Below are 23,186 nucleotides of genomic sequence, written 5' to 3'. Positions count from 1 at the left end.
TGATTCTATTGGTTCTTAACAAACACATCCCTCGCTACGCATCCTTGTACATCTCTGGTGGAAACGAAGCCTTCTAGTTGTTACGTCGGTAACTGTTATGCTAAGTCGTTTTCTTCAGTGCACCGTATATAAAACGCACAGTAGGATAAACAATAAACATTAACTTCAACTCAGTTCTAAACATAATACAAACAATGCTTCAACCCATTCACTTGACCGGTTCAATTCATTCGTTCTTTAGCTGCGTCGGTCCCGGACCGGGATTATTTCCAGCAGAATAATTCCTTTGCGGATTGTTATTTCAAAATTATTATACTTACGGAATAAGTAAATTATGAGCTTATGACAACGGGGAATATATCGTCTTCATTAAGATAAATCTCACCTTGGAGGATACATTTGTCACAAAATTTCCATAAAGAAACATTGTGATTATTCTATTAATATTTAGGGCTAAAACAGGTGGATTTCCTAAGGATTTCGTCGATTCTTCTTGCTTTTTAGGGTTCCGTACCCAAAGGGTAAAAACGGGATCTTATTACTAAGACTCCGCTGTCTGTCACCAGGCTGTATATCTTGAACCGTGATAGCCAGACAGAATTTTTCACAGATGATGTATTTCTGTTGCCGCTATAACAACAAATACTAAAAAATACGGAACCGGAGTCCGACTCGCACTTGGCCGTTTTTTTTCTTATTTAACTGTGTTCACTGTCATGTTATTTTATGTATTTTTTCTTCTTGTCTGTTACCTTCCGTGATTCTTTCTCACTTGATGGTCTCATCGGAAGATCAGCGCTGGAAGCCACCAGCAATATGCTGAGATGAGGCCATTTCGGGGCACTTTAATCTTATTCTATATTTTATCTCTATATTATGTAATGTTTGTTTGTGCTTACGAATAAAATTTTGTTCTATTCTATAATATGAAAGTTCTAAAATAAATATATTATGTCAATGTGATGCTATAGCATATAAATGGTCCTTGATGCAATATCTCACCCCATAACGAATAACCGCCCTGCATTCTTTCACTTCCTCAATAAAATGACCGCACCATGTATGCAAATCGATATGCCCCTATTCCGAATTACAATTAAACAAATTTAAACCCTGAAAACGGATTACGAAACGAACGGATTTTTTATCGCGTATAAATAATTATATATCTTTACTTGAAAATAATTGTAGTGTATAACTAGCCTTATGAACCGTTTTTGCATGTGCAACCAGCCTTAAAGTTTGTAGTCTATGATTGTTCATTATTTTAGTATGCGGGTATTTTTGCACTTTGTAATTTTTCCTCAGTCACCCGTTGACCACGAACGCTGTAAAGGGTTCGAAACGTCGGGATGTATTATAAATTCAATATACGCGATATAATCCGTTTTCATAGTTTTATTTCATGAGTAACTATCGCGGTAACCGAAGGCAATATTAAATTTAAACCCTATTCAAACGTAACAAAGTCTATTATGCAACGACACAATTGCGTAATGGAAGACTTTTTTTCTTAGATTCGCATGCGTGAATTGCTTTGGCAACGGCGTATCTCTTTCAAGTAATTAATGCGGGTTTGAGCCGTATTCAAATGTATTAAGGTTGGTTTTAGTTTAATTTTTTTGGTTCAAGATATGAGGTGCGAAATTAGATCAAATGTGACCTACATATGAGTTTCTTAGGGTCGCGTGACTAGGAGGGAATAATTTCTTAGCTCATTTTATAGGCAATTAATTTACTTGAAAAAAATCTAGATTGAAGCGGTTTTTTTTTATTGAAATTTGGAATGTGTTGTAATTTTCTCGACATATTTTTAATTAAGCCTCACGAACCTAGCCGCCGCCATACAATCGTAGTTTCGCTCATTTTAAAACGACATTCTGAAATGACATGAAATATAACATGAACATTCAAGTAGGTAATAAAATATGTTTATTTATTTATACTTTATTGCACATAAAATAATAAAAACCGGCCAAGTGCGAGTCGGACTCGCGCACGAAGGGTTCCGTACCATTACGCAAAAAACGGCAAAAAAATCACGTTTGTTTAATGGGAGCCCCCTTAAATATTCATTTTATTCTGTTTTTAGTATTTGTTGTTATAGCGGCAACAGAAATACACCATCTGTGAAAATTTCAACTGTCTAGCTATCACGGTTCATGAGATACAGCCTGGTGACAGACGGACAGACGGGCAGACAGACGGACAGCGGAGTCTTAGTAATAGGGTCCCGTTTTTAGTTTTACCCTTTGGGTACGGAACCCTAAAAAATGAAAAGAATGAGTGAAAAAGGCTAACAAAGAGTGTATAAGGGAGAGGTAGAAACGGGAGTTGGAAGGGGTAGACCTCGGCGGACTTTCTCTGATCAGATCGGGGAAATCTTGAAGAAGGGTCAGGTCAAGAGCACCCTAAACCGGCGAGCGTGTATGAGGAATGTTATCAGGGGGGTGTCACTTCGCAGTTTAGGTACATTTGGCCGGCGCGCCTCCCGGGCAGGCGTATGGCAATGGGCTGCCGCTCGACTCGCGCGAAATTGAAAAATACATAATGCCTTCGAAACCTAAATCTATAGATATTGTTCTGTTTACGGATGTCTGAATAAACGGAAGAACAAGGAAGCAGAAATAACATTTTTTTAAATTCCGGACTATATTGACCGACATATTTTCAAAGGAATAAGTACTTCTGTGGCATACCTACTTCCGTGAGAATCAGACATACTATCTCCGGATAAAAAAGTTATGTTTACAGAATCAACGTTTATAATTCCTACATATGTATCTTAAAAATAATAAATCAGTAGGTATAGGTACAAAAACTTGTCAAGTGACAACCCCGTGCCGACACTCGCAGCTCGGTCATAAAACTGTGGCGCGCAAAGAAGATTCACGGTTCGTGCGCGGTTATAAGTTTCAATTGTGCTTGCAGGCGGCGAGTATAGGTATTATTTTATACCTAAATCTGACTTTTGTGAAGGAGTGAATTTTCTGTACGGTAGTACTATTAGTTATTCTGTGATGTTATGAAAGTGAAGGAAGTGAAAGAGGTATGTCAGGATCGTAGCAAGTGGAATCCGTGATCTCTGCCTACCCCTCCGGGAAATAGGCGTGATTATATGTATGTACGTAAAATAATAAACTAGCAGTAGTAGTAGTAAATCACTTTATTGTACAAAACAAAAATTGTTAACATGAAATTCATATAAATTTAGGTACAAAAGGCGAGCTTATCCCTACAAATCTACAAATGGCTAGTCTACAAATGGTGGACTTAATGCCTTAAGGCATTCTCTATCAGTCAACCGCTGGGCCAAAAAGAGACGTTTGTTGGTGCAGGCTTTGTATTGTATATGCCTGGTAGGTACTAGTTTTCGTTGCTAGTGTTGCTACAAATTGTGATACAAAACAATATTTTTGGCGGGAACTTCGTGACTCTTAAATGGGGTTGGCAACTGTCAAAGGTTTGCAGAGATGGCGCCATCATAGCTTGCCCCTTTTTCTATGAGATTTGGCTTAAAGGGCTGGGGCATCCAGGGTATGGATGGTATAGAAAGGATGCACATCTCTTATGGCAGAATTGTTGCAAAAGTGACCGCTTTCAGCTTTAAATAATAGTTCCTAATCTCTCCGGTGGCGCTAGTTAGGCTCTGGGACATAAGACATATAAGGCAACAAATAACCCGACCAAATTACGTGGGTTGTTTTTGGTAGTATTTCGGTGTATGGTGGCGCCGCCTAATTACTGTTTTTTGATGGACACTTTTCATACATAGAGATTTGGCTCCTTTATATAGTCTCCATGATCCAAGGCATTAAAAAAATAAAAAATTGACACAATTCTAGGGATTGACAAGGCAAGCTACGCAGGCGCCATCTGCTAATTATTTCGACCGGCCAACCTCTCCTTCCCTCCCCCCTCCCCTCCTTCTAGTCTGAGAGACTGGGATTAAACAGCCGCCTATCTTAAACATTCAAATTACTGTATTTGCATAACCATAACATATTCAGGGTAAGCATATGTGTCGTCTTCAAGCAAAAGGTACCACTTTGTTGCTTGCCATAAGGACGCTCTGGCAGGTTATTCGTATAAAGATACTAGCAAATTTCGTCCTTATGTTAAGCGCCAATGTGGTACCTTTTACTTGAAAACGTCACATATAAAGCTCGGCGGGATCTCTGTTCGTAGTAGCTTTATTTTACAAAGCTGGACTAGGTCTAGTTTAATTTAATCCTAAAACCCTAGTGCAGCCAGTTTTATTACCCGCGCTAGATTTTCTAGATAAGTTTCTCTTGTTAATCGGCAGAGGGGAAATAGTGCGAATGTTCTCTCTGCCTACACTTTGTGTGTATGTAAATAAATAATAATAAAACTACTTCTCATAACTATTTAGGCACTCGAAATTTTTTCCATACAATTGTATACAAAATCGACTTTCAGAATTATACCGCTAAGTCGTAGTCGGGTATCAGTTTTTTGTGGAGTTCACTTTTTTAATTTAACAGACATAACGAGCTTCAAAATGATGTGCAGAATATTCGTGTACATCGCCTATTTACCAAATGGCAAGCGTAAAAAAATCCATAAATCGTTTTCCAGTACAAAATCGTTTTATTCTGTATGAACTAGTACATAAGGGATTTTTTTTATCGTTGCGTAAACTAAACCCGAAATTTTAAAGGATGTCTTGACAACAATTTGATGCTCAATATATTTACCTAAATAAAAATTCAATCCAACATGTAAGTCACTTGCCTGCGATCGAACAGTATGATTTTGAAAATATTTTTTGTATACAATTGTATGGTGAAAATTGCGGGTGCCTAAATACTTTTGAGCGGTAGTGTACCTGTAGTAGGGAACCCTCGTTGCTCGAAGTGTAAGCCAAATAGATTATATAGACTATTAGAAAATAAGTATAGCTCATCTTAGTCATCTTATAAGCTTTTTACTGATGGATCCAAGGAGAAATAAAATACCACATATACGCACCGTAGATTCAACGCCAAAGACCGATTAATCGGTCATAGACCACAGAGCAACAGACCTACATGCATATTTAAAGTTCAATTTCAGTTTTGACACCTCGGTGACGTGGCGTCTGGATACCAGCCATGGAGACTATATAAAGGAGCCAAATCTCTATGTATGAAAAGTGTCCATCAAAAAACAGTAATTAGGCGGCGCCACCATACACCGAAATACTACCAAAAACAACCTACGTAATTTGGTCGGGTTATTTGTTGCCTTATATGTTTCATGTTATACTCATGTCCCAGAGCCTAACTAGCGCCACCGAAGAGATTAGGAACTATTATTTAAAGCTGAAAGCGGTCACTTGTGCAACAATTCTGCTATAAGAGATTGGCATCCTTTCTATACCATCCATAATACCAGCCTTTGTGTTTGACACGGCGTCGAAAAGGTTAAAATTTAATTTAATTAATTTACCACATCCTCCCAAGTATACTGAACATTCTCCTCACGTGTGATTCAAAAACCGACATTGGCAAATTCACCCTGTGCAAAATTGCAGGGATTAAAAGCCAGATAGGAAGAAAAAAAAAATATTAATTAAAAAAAAAATAGATATAAAAAATTAAGATTATTCGACTTCATTACTACTTTTTTCTAGCAAATGTTTCGTAACCCGTTCCACTTTTCCTTCTACATCCCTCAAAACGACCTCATCGAGCTCCATTGCCCTCTGATACAGGGCATAAGTCTCCCTCGTAGATTTCTGTAGCTGGTTTACACTGTCAACTAGTTCTGTCAGGTTAGGTCTACCTTCGAGAAACTTGACGTCTTCATCTGATAGTATGCTGTAGTCGATTCGGGTTTTGGATTTCTTTGCCAATTTTAATTGTCTGAAATGTGAAGTGAAAGTTAGCTTAATGTCAAAATATATGGGGCATTTTCTATGAAAAGGGACCTCATTGTCGATGTCGTCACGCGGCATTGTATTTATATCGGAGCACCGTTTATAATGGCGTAAGCGCCATCGACAATAAGGTCCCTTTTTATAGAAATTATCACATATATTGTCTTTGGCTTCAACTGAGCGTAGATAGCCAAGAAATGCGCAAACAAGACAATAGATGAAACAGATAGGCCTTTTGTTTTTTTTTATCAAAGAAAGAGCAGGAAATAGTTGTTTTGTTACCAAGGGGGGGCTCAATCAACAGAGAAAAACCGGCCAAGTGCGAGTCGGACTCGCGCACGAAGGGTTCCGTACCATTACGCAAAAAACGGCACAAAAACCACGTTTGTTGTATGGGAGCCCCACTTAAATATTTATTTTATTCTGTTTTTAGTATTTGTTGTTCTAGCGGCAACAGAAATACATCATCTGTGAAAATTTCAACTGTCTAGCTATCACGGTTCATGAGATACAGCCTGGTGACAGACGGACAGACAGACAGCGGAGTCTTAGTAATAGGGTCCCGTTTTTACCCTTTGGGTACGGAACCCTTTTAGTTAAAGCAAAAGTTAGAGGGGGGGGGGCCTCTAACTTTTGAATCATGGCTCCAATAAATATGAAAAAAATCGTGAAACAAAACCTCAGTAAATACTTTCAATGAAAACTATAGCGCACATGATCGGTACAGCCGTTTTTGAGTTATTGCAAAAAATCTTCTCTTTTTATTAAAAAGAGGAAAATTACTGCCTTGGGTGAGACTTGAACTCACGGCCTCTGGAGTTCAAGTCTCACCCAAGGCAGTAATTTTTCCACTTTTAAATTTATTCTAAGCTTAATATTAACATCGTTCGCAGACGTTTCTGCTATTTAAAAATTAATTAAGGATTAGTTTGCTATAAGGACTCTCCTTTACAGCCAAAAGATGACTTACAATTCAGCATCATGTAGAACGCCTCGTCTGTTCTTAACCTCTTTTTTCCATTCATCCTTCTCTCTCCGCAACTGCGTGTGGTACCTGTAAATATATTGACATTATGTGGTGTAGCCATAGACATAATATAGTATTTATAGACATGAAACCGAGCGACCAGGGGTAAGAGAAAGATATATTCATGTATTGACAGGTTAATGTATGGTAGCATAATCCTGTCTCTTTCACTCTTATAAATTTCGGTATTTCGCCATCGCCAAAAAAATGGAAGAATCTGGAAGAGGCCTATACCTCTTAGGAGGGTTCTGGAGTAATTTTTCAATATTATACAAATTAGGTTTAAATTTTTAGATTAAGTTTTATTACCCAGAAATAAAAGGCTTTTTATTTATTTATTTTATAATGCTAAAAAAAACCAACAAGAGCCCAAAAATGTATTGTGCCGTGAGTGACCCAACTGTACTGTGTTCATGTTGTCAACTTCAAATAGTGGAATGCTGCGCAAGAGGTTTGACATAAAGAATTTTATTTTTGCCAAAAAACACTCCTCCCGCGGACGCGTCGGCTGTGGAATGAGCTCCCTGCCAAGGTTTTCCTGAGGGGCTACAGTATGGGGTTCTTCAAAAAAGGAGTGTACAGGTTTTTAAAGGGTCGGCAACGCGCATATAATATCTCTGGTGTTGCAGGCTACCATAGGCTACGGTGACTGCTTACCATCAGGTGGGCCGTATGCTTGTTTGCCACCGCCGTGGTATAAAAAAACAATCCTTTAAGTTGTTTGCTTACATGAACAATAATGCAGAAAACTAAATTCATTGATACAATGATACATATTGTGATTAATCCCCAGTCATAAGAGCTAGGCCGGTGTCAATTTTAGTCGCAAAAATGTAAAATTGATAGATTTAGTGGGTGAAATTATGCACCTTTTGTTACCTAATTGAAATAACAAGTACTGGCTTCTATTAGCACGTCTTCTTATCTTGCCTTTTATCAGATCAATTTTTTAAAAACAGACTCACTAAATTAGTAATGATTTATTTTTCTGATGGACGTTTAGGTAAACACACGTAAAGCACTGATTTTGTCGCTCTTATTTGTAAATTACGTAAAGTTTGGACTGCAAAAAATGATAAATTTGTATTACACATATTCTGTACTTGACCTTTATCAGATTACATTTTTGTTATATGACTTAGTTCGAGGAAATGAAAGTTAAACGAATTCAATTTTCTCCAGAAATTACTTCAAAACAAGTGAGAACTTCTCTGAAAATCGACTTAATTTCAACGTAATTTTGATACTTAAGCAATCTACAAAATTTGCTGAAACTATTCTTATACATCAATTTGTATAATTTACCACCGGTTGGACTAAAGCAAAGGGGGTGCCGACACTTCGAAAATTTTTAATTGATGTTATTATGACACCTATTTTTTATTATGTTATCGTAGAGAATACGCTAAAATAAGCATGTTTTGTAGGTTTTTTTTTTCTCTTAAATCAAAAATGGCAGAGATATTTGACCCGCAAGTTGAAACCACTACTTGACAAATTAAAATCAATCATTTGGAACAGTAAATTTAAGTAACAGAGACAAGATAGGTGCGACGACGAGCGAAGCGAGGAGGAGTGTGTTAGGTTGACCGCGATGATCGTGACCAAACAGAGCCAGAACAGACATGTTATTGTACCTACTAAAAAAAAATCTAAGTCTTTTTTTTTTGCACCCCCTTTGCTTTAGGCCAACCCAAAAGGTTTATAATTTCAAAAACTAAATCTATCAATTTTACATTTTTGCTCCAAATCGACTCCGGCCTCTTAAGGACAGCCAGGAAGCACTTTATCCTTCAGTCCTTTGCCTGTGATCCAAAACTCAACTATGTAGGTATTTTTAGTTTTGAATGAACTATACTTTTTACTTGACTAAAATAAAATGAAAACTTACTGATTTAGGTACTCCTCATCCGCTTCTCTATCTTCAGTGTCGTCAGCATCATTATGCATAGACGGTTCAGGCACTAAAACCAAAAAAATCTTAAATCATTTGTTACAATCACAACCATCCTCGACACTCAAAATATGATATCAAAGTACGTTACACTAGTAAATACTGCGCAAATATATCTCGTATTATTCGTTAACTCAATAATAGAAGCTTATAATAGTAAAACAAATAACTAGTTATTGTGAAATTATAGTTTTAATTCTTCGTCAATACCCATGCTTCGCCGCTCAAAGAAACTGGACCGACGCCGGCGACTCGGCGGCGGCGGCGGCGAATCCGCGGAATTATCTGGGTTACAATTCTCCACATTGTTTTCTGTTGCATTCATATTGTAATTCTTTATTTTATTTACCACTGAAAAATATATTTGATAAATCACTAATCAACGTTCGTTATCGATTTGAAGTTTAAACAATGTTTGACATTGACAAATTGACAATAATGACAGTTGCAATAGCGAGTGTTGCCAGTATAACAAAACTATTTACCCTAAAGTTAAATTATTGTAGTTCTGCTCTGCAAAGGTTTGTTTAGAATTACTTTTATAGTTGGTCAAACCAATTTGTCAGTCAGTAACAACCAGGAAAATTATACTCATCCCTTTCTTTTGGGCGCTAGTACTAGTGTAAGGCAAAGATTAGTACTAGCGCCCAAAAGAAAGGGCAAAGATAGTATGATTGTCTCTATCTATGTTTGAAATGAAACAGTCCTTTGACAAACTTTACAATCATTGTTGCATTTTATAAAATATATTTTTTTGAAACATAACTGAACAGAATTTAGTAAATGATTTTATTAATAATAGTACCTATTCGTATTCTCAGATTAAAATTTTCTTGTAAAAAAATATAGATCCCACATATCTGTGGGGTATCTTTATCCAGTACAAAATGAGTACGTGGGATATAATACCTAGGTACTTTTTCAAAGCCGTAACAGACCTTGGTCCGGTCAGCATATCTTTCTCGTTCTCACTTATAGCTGCCTCTTAACGAACGTACGGCGGACTACCTTCCACACGATCGAACAGGCCTCGGACCAAGGTCGCAGTTCGGTACGCCGGTAGGTACTTTTAAATTTCTTATCATAAGTACTGGGCAACGTTTTATCAAATAAAATAGGTAGGTGAATAAAATCATTCATTCATTTATGGAATGAGTTGTCTCCCTCCTTAAGGAAATCGCGGTCCGTTGCATCGCTTAAGGGGCAGTTAAGGAAACTGTGGCTATCGGACCAGAATTAACTGTTTGTGACTATGGATGTATATTTATTTTATAAAACGTAGGTATTATATATATTTGTTATACTGTTACTTCAAATTTTTATCTTATTTTATTTATTTTCGCCCTCTTTTATAAATTTATTGACTTTCCTCTAGTCTATTGTTGTTAAGACCTATCTTAACAAGTAGCAGATAAGTAGGTATTAGCATACCTAAGTACCTACTTACCTAATCTAGACAGATTAAGTCTCTCAATCGTCCTATGATATGTAAAGGTGACATCTACCGAAACTATTGTGTACTAGTTTAAGTGCTCAATAAGCTGTTAGCTATGTCAATGTATGTAATAGTTCCTAACCAATCCGTAGTGTCATAGTGTGGCGCTGTACTTTACTATATAAGCTTCTACATGTATGTAGATAAGCCCTCTTTTTCTAACCAGCCTTCTGTAAAACATTAAATTAAGATATCAGATTCTCTGCTTTCATTTGGTCGCCATTACCTCCAACGCTGAACACAATGGTGACCCCTAGTTTAAATCGCGGTTAATCTCAGTACTTTAAAGCGAATCGCTAGTAAATTTAGTAAAATTTGCGAGCCGGTACGTCGAGGAATCGCCGCGTATCCTGATTTAGGCCGGGAGAGCAACGTTACCACGTAGGCAGCAACCGCGTGGGGCTCCGCCGACCTGAAGAAGCTGAAGAGGTGACTAGGAGGCGACCACACCACTCGATCGAGCGGCCTGAGCCAACGCGACAGGCGCCGACCGAGCCACCAAAGCGGGACCACGTGCGTGGCACCGCAGCCGCAGCAGGGAACGGCTACCGCAAGTACCAAAGGGACCACGTGGGTGGTACCACACCAGAGGCAGAAGGAGCGCCCAAGCGAGGGCAATCACCAAGCTACGCCACGCGCACGAGCATCAATCGAGAAGGCAAGTGAGCTGGCATTCCCTAACCTATCTACCAAATCTCCCTACCAAATTTAATTGTAATCGATTTATTTCCTACAAATTGTAAATTGTAATCGTTCTTAATCATGTTAGAAACTTCCAAAAACACTCTAGAAGAGTTAGAAATTAGGCAGTTAAAAAATAGACGAGGTGTCTGTAAGCGAAAATTAACTGTATTTAATAAATTTATAGAAAGAATCGACTCAAGTGCATTGACGGCCGAAATAATTGTAGACATAAGCTTAAGACTAGAACAATTACCAAAGTTATACAATGATTTCTCTGAGATACAGGACCGGATCGAGACACTGTGCAGCGACGAAGGGGACATCGAAGCCCACGAGGCCGAGCGTATGTCATTTGAGGACACATTTTACCGACTTAGCGCTAAGGGCAAGCTGCTGGCGAAGGTAGATACCGATTCAACACCAAATGACCATAGTCCGCAAGCCCCGCCGCAGCAACCCCTCGGTGAGTCGATAAAATATCCCGAAATTAGCCTCCCTAGCTTCGACGGAGACCTAACACAGTGGCTGCAATTTCGAGACACATTTGATGCCCTAGTCAACCAAGCTAGCTTAGCACCGATCGTAAAATATAAGTACCTACGCAGTTGTTTACAAGACGGCGCACTTGAGGTAATTAGTTCGCTCGATTTCTCCGAGGACGCGTACATGCTCGCGTGGCAGATGCTTTGTGAACGTTATAATAATCCTAAACGTTTAGTCACCAACCACATGCGAGCCTTGTTCGACGTGGAACCGGTACCGTCAACTCCTTCGGGTCTAAGAGGTCTGTGCGATAATATTTCCAAACATTTGAGATCTTTGCGCTCATTAAATGTACCTACCGAAAATTGGGATCTCGCAATTATTCACATGTTAGTTAAAAAGTTAGACAGTCGATTGCAATCAAAGTGGGAAAACAGTGTTGATTTGAGAAAATTGCCTTCGTTGCAGGATTTCAAAACCTTCCTAAAGAACCGAGCTGACCGGCTGGAAGCGACCAGCCCAGCAGTACCATCGGACGCACCCAGCACTTCCAAGAAGGCCATGGTAACCACGTCCGAACCTATCAAGGTAACCTCCAAACAGTTTAAATGTAACCAGTGTCCGTATTGTTCGAGTACGCATTATATTAATCAGTGTCCAAAGTTTAGTGCATTAAACGTTATCGCGCGCATCCGAGCCGTGAATAAATTACGATTATGCTTTAATTGTTTGTCCGGAACGCATGTCTTAACAAACTGCAGGGCCAGTACATGTCGAGTATGTAAGGGCAAGCATCATACGTTACTACACAAACCAAATACCAACACTCATGTAGGTAGTAACCCCGTACCAACGCGATTACCAATATCAACGTTAATCGACGAACAACCGAGTTCTAGTCAAATCGAGACTACCTTGTCGAATAACACTTTAATCGAAAAACAAATAAACAATGCGCGAAATAGGTCAGTTTTCCTTACAACAGCCCAAGTGCTCGTTAGGGATAAGCATAACAATGTGCATAAAATGAAGGCATTTTTAGACAATGGCTCGCAAGAAAATTTCATTACCGAAAACGCGGCCAAAAAGTTACAATTAAACAAGGAACAACTTGCCTTAAATGTCATAGGTTTCAATGAAAAAGTGTCTAGCCTTTTAGAATCGTGTGACGTAACATTGCATTCCTTAGACGGAACCTTTACAACGAATTTGTCCTGTTTTATTACGCCTATAATTTGTACTACCAACATTTTAATACCAAACGTGCAACGTTGGCACATTCCGTCGCGTTATAAATTAGCTGATGACGAGTTTAACTTAGCTCAAGATGTAGATTTGCTTATCGGTGGGGAGATATTCTTTGATTTACTTCTTACCGGTAAATACAAGCTCGGGCCCGGATTACCGGTTCTGAGACGCTCGCGATTAGGATGGATAGTCACGGGTTCCGTACAAAAAAAAACCGAGTCTGCCATTCAATGTAAAGTTACAGTAGAAACTCAATTAAAAAAGTTTTGGGAAATAGAGGAGGGTTCCGCACCAAATTTACCCTATGATGAAAAACAATGTGAGGATATATTTCTGAAAACTCACACTCACAACTCTGAGGGTAATTTCGAAATAGAACTTCCATTAAAGCAGCCACCTACCAAGTTAGGTCAATCTAGGCACATAGCATATCGGAGGTTCAAAACATTAGAATCCAAGTTCGAGCGGAACCCCGAATTTAAAGATAAATATGTGAATTTCATGCGCGAGTTCGAACAAGCTGGCCATATGATTCAATTACAAGATAATTATGATGGCCCATGTAATTTTCTACCCCACCAAGCTGTTTTTCGCGACTCCCCCTCAACCCCTATTCGAATTGTTTTCGACTGCTCATGCAGAACTGATAACGGCATTTCTTTGAATGATATCCAATACAAAGGCTCAATAATACAGGACGAACTCATAAATATACTTCTACGATTCCGAAAATACCAATATGTTATTAACGCTGACATACAAAAAATGTACAGATGTATTTATGTTAAACCAAATCAACAATACCTACAATGCATATTTTGGCGGGAAAATACTCACCAACGACTCCAAATTTATATGCTGACCACATTAAGTTTCGGCTTAAAGTCAGCACCACATATTGCAACCAGATGTTTGTTACAATTGTCAAACGAAAACCAACACACATTTCCAGCAGCTGCAGAGGCCATAGCGAACCAGTTCTACATGGACGATTTTATCGCCGGCGGCGACGACGAGAATCAGGTAGCTGAAACAGCATCACAGGTGAACGAGATCCTGCGGGGAGCCAACTTCACGCTGCGGAAATGGAAGTCCAATTCCGAAGTCATCATAAAACGGGTGAGCGAAACACACACACACCAAAACACACACACAACCGAATTTGGAGATAAAACACATAAGGTCCTGGGTTTAGCGTGGTCTAGTGACTCAGATGAGCTTATGTATACCATTAAAGAAAACCAAATTTCACACCCAATCACCAAAAGAAAGGTACTAGGGGTAATTTCGTCCATTTTCGACCCCCTAGGCTTGACGGGACCAGTAATTGTAGTAGCCAAAATATTTATTCAAAAATTATTTAAGGCTCAATTAGATTGGGATACCGAATTAACACAAGACTTGATCCAAGAATGGAACACATTCTATCGAGACTTGTTTTTATTAAACCAATTGAAAATTTCGAGATGTACAGTCATACCCAATTATGTAACGATACAAATTCATGGGTTCTGTGACAGTAGTATTAAAGCCTATGGCGCTGCCATCTATATACGATCAAGCGATAGAGTAGGAAACGTACAAGTTCACCTACTTTACTCAAAATCAAAAATAAGTCCAATACAACCCCAAACTATTCCAAATTTGGAACTTTGTTCCAGTTTACTGCTCGCGACACATGTCGACAAAATAAAACGAGCATTAAAATGTGACGTTTCCGGAATCAACCTGTGGTCAGATTCAAAAATAACATTATGTTGGATAAAAAATAGTAACCCTAAATTAACTTGTTTTGTTAGTAACAGAGTCACAAAAGTATTATCACTTACAAACAAGCACGAGTGGTCATGGGTCCGCTCGGAGGATAACCCCGCCGACCTTTTGTCCCGAGGGGTAGCACCAGGCAAGCTGGAAACCAACCAGTTATGGTGGTCTGGGCCGGCGTGGTTGACCCAAAGTCCGGACACATGGCCGACCCACGATTCTGAGTCACTAAATCATGCACCCGAGGCCGAGAGCGACGTAAACATAACTCTCACCTTGGCTATTAGCACAGAATCTAACGACACGATACAATATCTTTTCCACAGGTGGTCAAGCGATAAAACACTTATTCATGTATTAGCATACATACTTCGATTTATATATAATACAAAAAATAAAACTCGAACAATTAATCCAAATAATAAATTATCAGGACCATTGTCCGTAGAAGAATTAAAAAAATCGGATCACGCATTAATTAGACATGCACAAATGGAATCATTCCCACACGAATATAAATTATTGCAAAACAATAAACCGGTTCTTAACAAATCAAAAATATTATCTTTACACCCATTCATGAAGGACGGACTCGTTCGCGTAGGCGGACGAATCGGTCTTTCGCATTATGCATATGAAAAAAAACATCCTTTAATATTAAGTCACGAGCACGCGCTTACCAAACTACTGATGGCAAACGCACATATACGTACTCTGCACGCTGGCCCTCAGTTATTACTTTCAACTATTCGCGAGCGCATCTGGCCAACAAAAGGTAGGATGTTAGCCTCGAAAATTGTAAATAAATGCGTTCCGTGTTTTAGAGCAAATCCAAAGACTACTAACCCTATAATGGGAAACTTACCCCCCTCAAGGGTAAATCCTTCCCCCCCCTTTGCTATCACGGGTATCGATTATGGAGGACCTTATAACATTAGAGATAGGACAGGGCGTGGTTACAAGGTCTCTAAGTGCTATATAGCAGTGTTTATTTGTTTTGCAACAAAGGCAATTCATCTCGAATTAATTACAGGGCTCGAGTCAGCCAATTTCCTGGCGGCGCTGCGACGATTCATCGCCAGGAGAGGTAAACCGAAGGAGTTGGTGAGTGACAATTCAACAACCTTTCATGGGGCTAGTAACGAGCTAAAAGATTTACAAAAATACCTACAGGACAGCTCGAGCGAGCTAGTATCTCATTGCGCAGACGAGGGCATAAAATGGAGTTTTATTCCTGTCTATACACCTCATATGGGGTCCCTATGGGAATCTAGTATAAAACTTACCAAATATCATTTAAAAAGAGTGTTAGGGTTATCTTTGTTAACTTACGAACAATTTGTATCAATCCTATATCAGGTAGAATCTATGGTAAATTCTAGGCCACTATGTCCCTTACCTAGTTCAAATCCTGACTATCCTGTCCTTACGCCAGCTCACTTTTTAATTGGAAAAGCACCAAATTCACTTCCGGACGAAGATTATAACCATGTACCAAAGAACCGATTAACTCACTATCAACTTTTGCAACAAATCACGCAGGACTTCTGGCGGCGCTGGTCACGTGACTACATCGGAACGCTGCAGGAACGCACGAAGTGGAGGAGCGCGCGCGGCCCAAGCCTCGCAGTCGACACCGTCGTCCTGGTACGAGACGAGCGTCTGCCGCCCTGCCGGTGGAGGCTGGGCAAGATCGTCGCGACGCAGCCGGGCCGGGATGGCGTCACCAGGGTGGCCGTCATCCGAACCGCCAGAGGGGACATCCAACGCGCGTTCAATAACATTTGTCCATTACCTACTTCGGGTGAAGTCATATAAATAGTAAATACCTACCAACAGTACCAACCTAATGTAAAGTTCAAATAATTATAACTAAGTGTCTAATAAGTATAATTAAGTACCTAAATTACCTTACTTACCTAGTACCTATGTACATAATTAGAATACCTACTCCCTATTTAAAATAAAAATCATTTCCTATTGTTGTTTCATTTATAAGAATGGGCACAGATCTAATTAAAATTTAAGTAATTACCTAACTATAACTCGTAACAAAGAACTCTGCCCATCCTTACTGATAGGTAAAATGTATAAAGCCTATTCTTTGAAATACCTAATGTTACTCATAAAACATTAACTATTTCAAGGGGTGGCAAAATGTTAAGACCTATCTTAACAAGTAGCAGATAAGTAGGTATTAGCATACCTAAGTACCTACTTACCTAATCTAGACAGATTAAGTCTCTCAATCGTCCTATGATATGTAAAGGTGACATCTACCGAAACTATTGTGTACTAGTTTAAGTGCTCAATAAGCTGTTAGCTATGTCAATGTATGTAATAGTTCCTAACCAATCCGTAGTGTCATAGTGTGGCGCTGTACTTTACTATATAAGCTTCTACATGTATGTAGATAAGCCCTCTTTTTCTAACCAGCCTTCTGTAAAACATTAAATTAAGATATCAGATTCTCTGCTTTCATTTGGTCGCCATTACCTCCAACGCTGAACAATTGTACGCAGTGCTATATTTGTCTACCGTTCTTCATCAATTCTCATCTACTCAAAGGTTAACTGGAAGAAATCCCTTAAAGGGATAAGTTCGCCTTTGTACTGCCTATTTCTGTGCCATATTTGTGTTCTATGTCTTTGTACAATAAAGAGTTTATACATACATACATATGATGATTAATGAATCATCATAAATGAATGAATGATTTTATTCACTTGAATACATATACAGCGCATGCACTTATATACTATAGTCTCATCCATAAGGGTTCTCCACACTCATGCGCGAATCTCGGCGCGAAGCCGCAAACGCGAGTCTGGAGTCTAGTTCGCTAATCAGCGAAATCGACTCCACACTCGCGTTCGCGGCTTCGCGCCACGTAGTCTGGAGCGGGCTATATATAATATAGCATATTCTGCCATTTGGCATGTGAAACTTGGATATTGAATACAAACAAAGCTGGGCCCTAACTATTGTTATGTTTATGTTTTAACTCACAAATTTTAATAGGTATTATTAAAAGTCCATGAACTACACAGTAATGTTTTCCAGTCCTTAATGTGACCTTCATTTGTGCGCAGACATAAAAACCAAATGCCGCTAAAACTTTTAACAACATTCAAACACGCGATTTGAAAGTAGAAAATATTAAAAAATATACACCAAACATATGATTTTTTTATTTCTAGGGTTCCGTACCCAAAGGGTAAAAATGGATCCCTATTACTAAGACTCCGCTGTCCGTCTGTCTTTCTGTCACCAGGCTGTATCTCATGAACCGTGATAGCTAGACAGTTGATATATTCAGTGATGTATTTCTGTTGCCGCTATAACAACAAATACTAAAAGCAGAATAAAATAAATATTTATGGGGCTCCCATCATACAACAAACGTGATTTTATTGCCGTTTTTTGCGTATAGTACGGAACCCTTCGTGCGCGAGTCCGACTCGCACTTGGCCGGTTTTCTAGTCGGAGGTCGAATTAGTAAACTGTAGATTGTAAAAAAAGTTAAGTAGCATGAACTGTCAACAGAGGGTCTACCGCGAACCACGTTCCACGTGTTGCCTCTCTGTCGCACTTGTAAATTCGTACGTAAGTGTGACAGGCAGGCAGGTGGTTCGCGGTAGGCCTCCAGATGTCTCAATTTTCACAAAAGTTTATTCAGACCGTTCGTTGAACACCTATATTATATTAATCTCTTAATATTGTAAGTTATTGTGCATATTGACGACCTTTAACATTTGTGGATTATGATACAAGAGTGTTTAAAGGACGACGTGGTTTTTGTTCACCGTCATACCATTTCCTTCCGCTGTGTGCACCCCGAGACCGGGCTCTGCAGAACACAGCCATCATAGAAAATAACATGTCGGATGCCTTGGTCCGGGCCCGGCCCGGTCTAGCGTAAGTCATTCTTAAATCGTATAGTGTATGCGTGGTAGTTCAGATATAGAATATAAAAGCACGTAATGAACTGAAGTTTTAATGAGCGCTAAAGCCTTGAGTTGAGAGGCCCTGAAAGCTCTAAGTAGGGTTATCATGCTAAGCGAAAAATGAAAGCTTGAAAGCTTCTACTTTAGTGGGTTTAAATACAAAATTGTCTGGAACGTTTAATAATCTGCTGCATTTATATCTGCTCTGAATCACGAGCTTTTTTGATCCTAACATTTGGGAAATTGTTACAAATTATTTAAACTTAATCAATATGCACAAACGAATATTACGCGAAACTCTGCGCAGAGGGCGCCACTACCACAATCTATCGCGAAACAAGAAAATCGAAATTTCATTATCTAACATCTCTGTCACTCTTGCACATTTGAGCGATAAAGAGGCAGATAGCGAAATTTCGGATTCGCGTTTTCCGGTAGGTCGTCTGTAAACAAACCGCCTTAATGCATCAATGTCATGTTTTATTATCTATGAAAACTTGTCAATGGTTTACTAAACGGGCTAGTGATGCACTCTGGTGGCAGAATATTGCAGTAATATCCCCTATACCTTTACCTAAATATTTATCCATTAAACACACACAGCGTCTTTTAAGCGTCGGCATCTAGTCAGCGCTATGGAAAATGGCATCGCTGCGCAGTTGCGCCAATGTTGCGTCGAACAGCAGCCATAGAGTTGACTAGACGCTGACGCTCGGGAGACGCTAGTAGTGTCACTAGTGAGGGGTGGCCCTTATGACTAGGTACTTGTATCTCCTAGTGAGTATTATATTCATGGAGACAATATAAAGGAGCCAAATCTCTATGTATGAAAAGTGTCCATCAAAAAACAGTAATTAGGCGGCGCCACCATACACCGAAATACTACCAAAAACAACCTACGTAATTTGGTCGGGTTATTTGTTACCTTATATGGTTCATGTTATACTCATGTCCCAGAGCCTATCTAACTGTACGGTGTGTACTGTGTAACTAGCGCCACCGGAGAGATTAGGAACTATTATTTAAAGCTGAAAGCGGTCACTTTTGCAACATCCGAAAATATGAGAAAAAGGCCCCACAGTGCACATTAGAAGTAAAATAATGGAAATACATCATATACTTTTGTACTGTTTTATTTATTATAGGACACTAGGACATTTGATATTCACTGGCAATAAGTTGGCTTTTCACTTGGCTATAGTTGCCAAATATTAACTTTGCACTGTGCTTGGCATAGGCTATAAAAGAGATGTTATACTATTTGGCAAGAGTTCAGCCATTCAAATCAGAGGAGGCATTCCGATCGCGACTCGGAGTCTGGCAAGTTGGTTAAGTAGCTCAAAGGTTAAGTGAAAGACAGCGCTTAAATGGATAAGGTCACCTTTGCAGTTGTAATTTCGTTTTGTTAGTCTAATTTGTCTACTAACAGCAAGTATTTGTAATAAGACGGAGAAGGCCCCATTAGTGCCTTGCCGTTGCGTACTACAAATACATATATACTAAGAAAACTTACTCAAAACAGTAACTGTGTCTATCAGCCCGAGATTAATGATATTATTGCAACATAAGTACACCTAGTATACTAGCTAGTACGCTAGTGTATGTTAGTATGAAAATTTAAATCATCATCTTCTTCTTCCTCGCGTTATCCCGGCATTTTGCCACGGCTCATGGGAGCCTGGGGTCCGCTTGACAACTAATCCTAAGAATTGACGTAGGCACTAGTTTTTACGAAAGCAATTGCCATCTGACCTTCCAACCCAGAGGGGGAAACTAGACCTTGTTAGGATTAGTCCGGTTTCCTCACGATGTTTTCCTTCACCGAAAAGCGACTGGTATAAATATCAAATGATATTTCGTACATAAGTTCCTCTGGAGTTACATAGGCTACGGAGACTGCTTAACATCAGGCGGGCCGTATGCTTGTTTGCCACCGACGTAGTATTAAAAAAAAAAAAAAAGTTCCGAAAAACTCATTGGTACGAAGCCGGGGGTTTGAACCCGCGACCTCCGGATTGAAAGTCGCACGCTCTTACCGCTAGGCCACCAGCGCTTCCTAGGCCACCAGCGCTTCGTATGAAAATTTAAATAATGATCTAAAAACTCCATAACTACATACATACATGTATACATATATACATACATACATGTATTCATATATTAGGCAGAGACCACGGATTTCCACTTACTACGAGCCTGACATATATCTCTTTCGCTTCCTTCACTTTAATAACATTCCTCGCCGCCAAACTTCGGTTTTGTAATGGTTTTGTAGAACGTTTCCTGTCTGTATGGTAGTAGGTAATATTATTTTCCTCTCACTAGCTCGGAAAGTTGTCGTTTATCCTTCAATACAAGCGGGGAAAAACGCGTTTTATCCACTAGTGGGGAAAGTAATTTGACCTTGGATGGAGCGTGTTTAAGTAGCTTGACAGATAACAAAACGTAAAACGCTCATGATAATGGTTCGTTCGATATTAATTATCATTAAATAAATGGTTTGAGAATCTAATACAAAATACCAAATTTAGCTTTATTTAATGATTTTAAGTCATAAACCTTAAAATTCCATAAGAAACGTTTGTTTTCTTATAATGATGTTAAATATAATTCTGAACGCACAAGTTGAGTCGATGCAATTTCAAAACGCATCGTTGACATTTCATACATCAGAAATGTCAACATTGTCAACAATTTTTTTACTTAAAACCTTTTCTCACCGACTCGCGTAAAAATACACAACTTCCAGAGTTTTCTGTTATAATATCGTAAAGAAATGAGTGATTCCAGTGATGAAGATGATCTAACGCCAGTGGATGTTGCACTTTCCTCGCTATAGTGAGGTGAAAAGTTTTGTGTTACACACGGGCGCAAATGTATTTTACTTCTCGTGTGTTGAAACACTCGCTACGCTCAGGATTCTATTTTAGAACCACTCGCTTCGCTCGTGGTTCACCTATAGAATCCTTTCGCTTGCTCGTGTTTCAATTCTACACTCGCGGGTAAAATACAACTTTGCACCCTTGTATAACAAATAACTATTATTCTGTGGTGAGTGGTGGCCCTTTATGTCCCGTGTGATTTCTATCATAACTTGAGCATATATAATTAACAGTTTATCTATAATTTGTTGCAGGAGCTAGTTGTAAGCCACAATGATCGACCCCAGCTCGTCGGAAGAGGACAGTGAGGATGAACACAAGAAGCAGCCCACCAACAAATTACAACCTGGTAAGGTTTTACTATTTCACGAAAAACCGGCCAACCGTTACCCTTCTGTCACAATAAGCTGCCTTGAATGGAGGCAATTAGTATCATGTACATTACAAGCAAAAGGGAGTATATTATACCTATATGTTCACGGCGCTTTGTACGAATTGTGCGTCTTTTACTATGAAGGGAAGACTTTTTGCGATAACTCAAAAACGACTTAACCGATCATGTTCGCTATAGTTTCCATTGAAAGTTATTAAGCTTTACTTTCACGATTTTTTTCATATTATTGGATCGAAGGGCACCTAGTGGTTAACTACAGAATAAATCAGATTGGATCGGAGCGGAGCCGAGGCTCTCGACCAGTGTTTAGTGTGTTACCAGGTCATTTTGAACAATGGGCAATGAAAGCACACACGACGCACACGCCAGCCTAAGCTGCCGGTCGCCTTCACTGCGGCTCCGAAACCTGGCCCCGCTCAAACGGGCAAACAAGGAGGGGTCGCGGGTTTGGTAACGGCCAGTAGCGATAAAGCTGGCCAGCACCTGACGCACAGCCGTCCCCAAAATGACGGCGAATGACGCCCCACACGGTGGGACGCGAATGGTCTCAGTCTCCACAGCAGGGATGCGGAAGAGACCCCTCACACCCTCCCCCAAGGAAAAGTGTTGGAAGAAGCCCATGACGACGGAAAGGGTCACTTTCGTACGACAATTTTTATACAATGTGATGTGTTTACGTCACGGCCACTTCAGAACCTGTCTACCCTGACTGTTATCGATTCGCTACTGATATGACAGGCCCAATGCCACTGCAGATACCTAATTCAGCTTATGGAAAACATATTGAGTTAGGCTTATCCGTGTTTACTACTAGAAATTAGAAATACAAAATATATTTTCACTTTTGATACTTACAAGCTTTTATCGCTGAGTGTAAATAATTTACTTTAAACAGGCAATTAATAGGTAATGAGTAGACATGTGATGTACTTCAACTTGGTTTTGTTCACAGTGGCTCCACCTGGATCGTTGGCAAGCGGGCGGCCCTCGGTCCGCGGCAAGCCGGAGCTACCTCGCGGCTCAACAGCCGGCCTACAGGGTAACATAGTATTAACATATTTATTGAAAATATCTACAATTTTAAAGAAGCGTAAAACTAGGAAATTAGAAGGGGACAAAATATATGACAGAAGTTACCGTTACGTACCGTTAGCGTATACCTATGTCAGTGTTGACACTGTCAGTGACTCGTGGTACGGGTACTAAACTACGACATAAAACTCGTGATCACTTTAAAAATTCTTAAAACAAAAACCTCATTAATTCCATCCATTGCGGCTCAACAGTTTCCTAAGTTTCCAGAAACTTTTCAATCAAATCCTACATTTAACCAGCCCACAATTTAATCGTTCAAGTTCTCCAATTTGCTGGACTTGTAAGTTCACTCTTAAGTGCAGAAAGTCGTAAGCGACACTATTGTTTCCATT

The 23,186-nt window shown here is 39.4% G+C and overlaps 3 protein-coding genes across 15 annotated transcripts in view; 2 read left to right on the top strand and 1 right to left on the bottom strand.

Moving 5' to 3' along the window:
• The window catches only part of LOC134751524 (calcium-dependent secretion activator), a 78,191-nt gene that overhangs the window by 17,199 nt on the left and 37,806 nt on the right, over positions 1–23,186 (top strand). Inside the window, exons 2-3 of the mRNA XM_063686962.1 lie at positions 21,620–21,714; positions 22,712–22,798. Of these exons, the coding sequence (XP_063543032.1) occupies positions 21,639–21,714; positions 22,712–22,798 (163 nt within the window). The 5' untranslated portion in view covers positions 21,620–21,638. The remainder of the gene's footprint in view (positions 1–21,619; positions 21,715–22,711; positions 22,799–23,186) is intronic.
• Positions 3,158–9,262, bottom strand: LOC134751522 (uncharacterized). The gene is made up of 4 exons (XM_063686959.1): positions 9,073–9,262; positions 8,800–8,872; positions 6,852–6,935; positions 3,158–5,867 (listed from the first exon to the last, which is right to left on the bottom strand). The coding sequence occupies exons 1-4, from the start codon at positions 9,185–9,187 to the stop codon at positions 5,606–5,608; spliced, it is 534 nt and encodes a 177-aa protein (XP_063543029.1). The 5' UTR covers positions 9,188–9,262; the 3' UTR covers positions 3,158–5,605.
• On the top strand, positions 10,589–16,513 carry LOC134751481 (uncharacterized). 13 transcript variants are annotated; one of them, XM_063686895.1, is made up of 4 exons: positions 10,589–11,504; positions 11,993–12,112; positions 15,570–15,640; positions 16,079–16,513. In XM_063686895.1, the coding sequence occupies exons 1-4, from the start codon at positions 11,466–11,468 to the stop codon at positions 16,356–16,358; spliced, it is 510 nt and encodes a 169-aa protein (XP_063542965.1). In that variant the 5' UTR covers positions 10,589–11,465; the 3' UTR covers positions 16,359–16,513. The 13 variants fall into 13 exon arrangements, with proteins under 13 accessions (XP_063542965.1, XP_063542959.1, XP_063542954.1 ...); XM_063686897.1 differs by lacking the exon at positions 10,589–11,504 and adding an exon at positions 11,516–11,825 and having other exon boundaries at positions 11,993–13,891; XM_063686889.1 differs by having other exon boundaries at positions 10,605–11,504; positions 13,725–16,513.

The sequence above is a fragment of the Cydia strobilella genome, chromosome 22 (assembly GCF_947568885.1).
Source record: "Cydia strobilella chromosome 22, ilCydStro3.1, whole genome shotgun sequence".
In the NCBI taxonomy this organism is placed as follows: Eukaryota; Metazoa; Arthropoda; class Insecta; order Lepidoptera; family Tortricidae; genus Cydia; species Cydia strobilella.
This window is presented reverse-complemented; position numbering and strand designations above follow the sequence as displayed.